The sequence below is a fragment of the Carlito syrichta genome, unplaced genomic scaffold (assembly GCF_000164805.1).
Source record: "Carlito syrichta isolate Samal-C Ts95f unplaced genomic scaffold, Tarsius_syrichta-2.0.1 Scaffold314328, whole genome shotgun sequence".
NCBI classification, from domain to species: Eukaryota; Metazoa; Chordata; class Mammalia; order Primates; family Tarsiidae; genus Carlito; species Carlito syrichta.
In genome coordinates this window covers 395,780-401,265 of record NW_007258424.1, presented here as the reverse complement: position 1 = coordinate 401,265, position 5,486 = coordinate 395,780, and the positions used below count along the sequence as shown (strand labels likewise).

The following is a 5,486-nucleotide window of genomic DNA, read 5'->3' as shown; positions in this document are numbered from 1 at the left end:
CGGGTTCAAGTCCAGCTTGGACAACTTGGCGAGACCTCGTCTGTACAATAAATCAAAATTTAGCCGGGCATGGTAGCGCACCTGTAGTTCTGGCTACTTGGAAGGCTGAGGCAGAAGGATTGCCTGAACCCAGCAGGTCAACGCTGGGTTGGCTGTGAGCAGGCCACTGCACTCCAGCCTGTGTGACAGAGTGAGACTCCACCTCAAAAAAAAAAAAAAAATTCTTACCTTACTGTCTGTCACCCTACAGATGCCAGCTGTAGCTCTTATGCAACTGTCTTTGGTCATGGGGATGGAGTTTCAACACAAATGAAGACAAAGGTGGGCTTGGGAGGTGGAGGCAAGAGGATTGCATGAGCCCAGGAGTTCGAGACCAACCTGGGCAACTTGGTGAGACCTCGTCTCTACAATAAATAAAAACACTAGCTGGGCAAGGTGGCACATGCCTGTGGTTCCAGCTACTTGGAAGGCTGAGGTGGAAGGATCGCCTGAGCCCAGCTGGTCGAGGCTGCGGTGGCTGTGAACATGTGTCTAACATGGGACTAAATAGTTAAAGCATGAAACTGTCTACCTAGAAAAGCAGAGTCCAGATAAGAATAGTATGTGTCTTTCAAAGTACAGAAAGTGCTGGTCAAGGACAAAACTAATATGAAATGTTGACAAAATAGTCTGAGTCTGGATACAGACACTTCTTGATAGAGGGGAAGTTTAATGTTGAAGACTGGGGAAGTCTGAATGCCTGATTGTAATGTGCTTGTATATAAACTTTGGAATAGAGAGAAACGGGGTCACTCGGGGACTAGCCCCGGTGCCCTCCCTTTGCAGCTAAAGGAGTCTTGTATTCCTTTTAGTCTCCACTCCCTCTTTCAGGTACCCCGTTAACTCCGGATGGTCCGGACAAACATGCCACTGCACTCCATCCTGGGCAACAGAGTAAGACTCTGACTCAAAAAAAAAAAAAAGACAAAAGCGGTCAAGGAGTTCAAAATGATCTCTAACAGGGAAATGAGAACAATGACTGCTTACTTCTTCATATGTCTCCCTGGTAGGAGTTCATAGTACAAGTTACAGCTTGTAGCTGCTTTCAGTTCTGTTATTGTCATTCTCTTCAGCAGGGTCTTTTTCTACTGCATGAATGAAAGGGGAGTTCACGATCCACATTCACAGGTTTGGTCTTTTTCATTGGAAGGATTTAGGAATGCTGGAAACTAATTTCATGACCGGTGTGTCCAGTTGAATTCATCTAAAGGCTAAAGTAAAAGTAAGTAGAAGCAGTTTTATGCTTAAAAATCCACACAAGAAAGATTCATCTTTAAAAAAAAACAAACGCTGCTGGGCTCGGTGGCTCAGCCTGTAATCCCGCGCCTTTGGGAGGCTGAGGTGAGTGGATGACCTGAGCCCGCGGGTTCGAGACCCACCTGGGCAGCGAGATCTCAACTCTACAAGAAATCAAAAAATCAGCCGGGCGTGGTGGCGCGCGCCTGTAATTCCGGCTACTCGGAAGACTGAGGCCGAAGGATCGCCGGAGCCCAGCAGGTCGAGGCTGCCGTGGCCGGGAGTGGCCACTGCCCTCCAGCCTGGCTGACAGAGTGAGACTCCAACTCAAAAAAAACAAAACAAAGCAAAACAAAACAAAAGCTTTCTCCCCATTCTCAATATAGGTAAGAGAATGTGGGAGAGCCAAAAAACAGTGAACTCTCCTGCCCAGACAGTGGGGAAACTGAGGTTCAGAGAGGTCAACAACCTGCCCCAATTTTTTTTTTTTTTTTTTGAGACAGAGTCTCACTCCGTGGCCCAGGCTAGAGCGCAAGGGCATGATCACGGTCACCCCAGCGCCAATCTGTTGGCCTCCGAACTACAGGGGCAGGCTACCACACCTGGCCAATTTTTCATTTATTGTAGAGACGAGGTCTCACCAAGTTGCCCGGGTTGGTCTCGAACGTGCAGGCTCAGGCAATCCACTCACCTTGGCCTCCCAAAGTACTGGGATTACAGGCTGAGCCACCAGGCCCAGCCCCCAATGCCCAGATTTACAAAGCAGGCCATACTCTAAGCTCAGAGGCAGGGATGGCGTTTCACTCACTTTGTATCCATAGGGCCAGGGTAGGCTCAGCACGCGAGAGGGCTTGGCAGCTGTTTTCTGAGATGCACTTAAGTTGCAGGCGATTCTGATTCTGAAGTCACTGCTTCGAATGACCTTACTAGTATCCTGATGGGGTTGGTCAAGTCCTTCGAATACTTTGAGAAGTTCAAGAAATCCCAAAGGACTGAGAATTGCATGTGGAATCTGAAAAGGCCTTGGGAAGAATGGGAGTAGAAAGAACTTTCTGGTGCCTGACATGTGCAAGAAAAAGAGAGGTCACTATTCATCTATGGACAGAAAACCAAAGTTTCCACTGAAGCAGTCTCTTTTTTTTTTTTTTGCCTCTCCCAGTTTTTCTGAGAGAACCACTTGAGAAGGATGAGAAACAGATCAACCACAAGCATCATTAGACAGCACCATGGGGAGAGTTATTAACTTTTGCCTTGTGTTTAACAGTGTTCTACACGGAGAGTGGGTTGGAGCTGCTGTCAACAGCCTAGAATGGAAAGAGCCAGAATCTCAGGAGGCAAAACAAAGCAGAACATCTGGCTCTTCTTCTAGTTTGGGAAGTGGGGAGATTTCAGAAAGAACACAGGCAGATGTGTCAGTTAAAAAGAAAAAATTCCAGCCGGGCGTGGTGGCTCACGCCTATAATCCCAGCATTTTGGGAGGCCGAGGTGGGAGGATTGCCTGAGCTCTGGGGTTCGAGACCAGCCTGGGCAATTTGGTGAGTCCACATCGCTACAATAAATCAAAAAATTAGCCAGGCATGGTGGTGTGTCCCTGTAGTTCCACCTACTTGGAAGGATGAGGGGGAAGGATCACCTGAGGCTGTGGTAGCCAGGAGGATACCACTGCACTCCAGCCTGGGTGACAGAGTGAGACTCCAACTCAAAAAAAGAAAGAAAAAATTCCATTCATACACCTGTGGTGGATGTTTTCCCTCCTTTAAGAAATTTTGTTTTCCATCCTAAAAATAATACACGTGTATTTGGAAGTCACATGAATGTAAAAAAAAAAAATCCATCTAAACACAACCACTGGCTGGGTGGTGGATCATGCCTGTAATCCCAGCACTTTGGGAGGCGGAAGTGAGAGGATTGTCTAAGTACAGGGGATCGAGACTAGCCTGGGCAACTTGGTAAGACCTCTTCTCTACAATAAATCAAAAAATTAGCTGGGCATGGTGGTGCACACCTGTAGTTCCAGTTTCCTGTAAGGCTGAGGTGGAAGGATCGCCTGAGCCCAGTGGGCTGAGGCAGTGGTGGCTGTGAGTGTGTCACTACACTCAAGCCTGGGTGACAGAGTGAGACTCCTACTCAAAAAAAAAAAAGACAACCACTATTTACAACATTAGGTATGTATATGTGTGTATATGTATATACAGTATGTATTATATAATATGTGAGAGGTGGACCCACAAAAACTGGAACTATCGTCTGGAGGGCAAGCCCCTTGCAGTACACTCGAAATTTGTTCCTCCAGATCAAACAGTCAACCAAAACTTTTTTTTTTGAGTTGGAGTCTCACTCTGTCGCCCAGACTGGAGTGCAGTGGCCGCTCCCGGCCACTGCAGCCTCGACCTGCTGGGCTCCGGCAATCCTCCCACCTCAGCCTTCCCAGTAACTGGAACTACAGGCGTGCGCTACCACCCCTGGCTAATTTTTTGATTTATTGTAGAGACAAGGGCTCACCAAGTTGCCCAGGTGGGTCTCAAACCCGCAGGCTCAGGCAATCCACTTTCCTTGGCCTCCCAAAGTGCTGGGATTACAGGCTGAGCCACTGAGCCCGGCCTCAACCAAAGCTTTTATCTAGAAGTTTTGTGAAGCTTGTGTCAGGATTTGTGGAAGAAACTTCCTGAGTTGTGGCAAACAGGTGACTGGTTCTTCCACCATGACAACACACCTTGAAAGGACAGACCGAGAGTGGGAAGCCGTTTTTCATCTTGTTCTTAAACCCTGACACGATGAGGAAGAAGTAGAAGCTATGTTCTGGAGAAATCCATTTTTTATCTTGTTCCTAAACCTTAATACAATGATGAGAAAGTAGAAGCCATGTTTTGAAGAAATGCATACTCTAGATAAAGATCAACTTTGCTGACTTTGTCTTTTCAGAAGCACTGACCCCTTACTTTTCAGAAACACAGAGTCCTTAAGCATGACCAGTACTGGCCTATTGTAATTTGTCTTTTTAGAAACCCAGGCCTCTCAAGCATGACCAGTATCAACCCATTGAATACTTGGTGCATGGTGACCGGGACCCCCCTCAGGGTCTCCAAGACATTTGCAGGCGGTCAACAAGGAAGTCACAGCAGTCACCTCCACCTGATTGCAACACCTCCAAGGGAAAGGATTTACGCCGGGGCTTGGGGGAGCTACAGGGCGACACTCAGCTAGAGTTGGGGGCCTGCTTCCTGTCTGTGGGAAGTGAGCCTTTCTGAAATCAATCTTTTCTTCTTTCACCTCTTTGTGTGTTGCAAGTCTTTGCATTTCTCGGGTCTCTGGTTACCAGCACGCACCTCCGGCATACTGGCTCCAGTGGTGCTGCACCTCCCCATTCGTCCATTCCCCCTCACGATCTGTACCCTAACAGGACTTGCTCACACCATGCTGAGTGTTCAGCGGTTTTTGACCCCAAAATGACATGACCACTATGCCCCACTCACCCTATGCACTGGATCTCTCCCCAAGCACCTTTTGTTTGTTTCCCCAGATGCAAAACGTCCTCAGTGGGAAACATTTTGCCAATGTGGAAGAGGTGAAACAAAACTGATGAGTTCAAACACAGTTTTGAGTCGTGGGAAAAGGGTCTTGATAGGTGTATTGCATGTAACAGAGTAATTTGAAGGTGACTGAAGTTTAAACATGGAAGAATAAATAAGCCGGGTGAAATGGCTCATGCCTGTAATCCCAGCACTTTGGGAGGCTGAGGCGAGCAGATTGAGTCCAGGGGTTTGAGATCAGCCTGGACAACTTGTCGAGACCTCATCTCTACAATAAATTAAAAAATTAGCTGGGTATGGTGGCACACGCCTGTAGTTCCAGCTACCTGGAAGGCTGAGGCCGACGGATCACCAGCAGGCAGAGGCTGCAGTGGACATGAGCATGCGACCGCACTCCAGCCTACGCAACAGAGTGAGACCCCCGACTCAGAATAAAAAAAGAATAAAGACACAATTTGTTATAGTAAATTCCACTTTTGAGGTCCTCTCGTATATACACACATACACACTATTATATACATCCTTTTAACTTTTTGCATTTGGCGTTATGCTATAGGAATGAATGTTGTCATGTTATTTGATTTATTATTTTGAAGTCATCACAGATTCTCAGGAAGTTGTAAAAAAAAAAGCATGACGAGCCGGGCTCGGTGGCTCAGCCTGTAATCCCGTGCCTTGGGA

The 5,486-nt window shown here is 47.3% G+C and overlaps 1 protein-coding gene across 1 annotated transcript in view; it reads left to right on the top strand.

Moving 5' to 3' along the window:
- Positions 1 to 5,486, top strand: part of CNOT11 (CCR4-NOT transcription complex subunit 11) — a 30,151-nt gene that overhangs the window by 5,228 nt on the left and 19,437 nt on the right. The window contains exon 2 of the mRNA XM_008071430.2: positions 4,278 to 4,509. Within this exon, the coding sequence (XP_008069621.2) occupies positions 4,278 to 4,509 (232 nt within the window). The remainder of the gene's footprint in view (positions 1 to 4,277; positions 4,510 to 5,486) is intronic.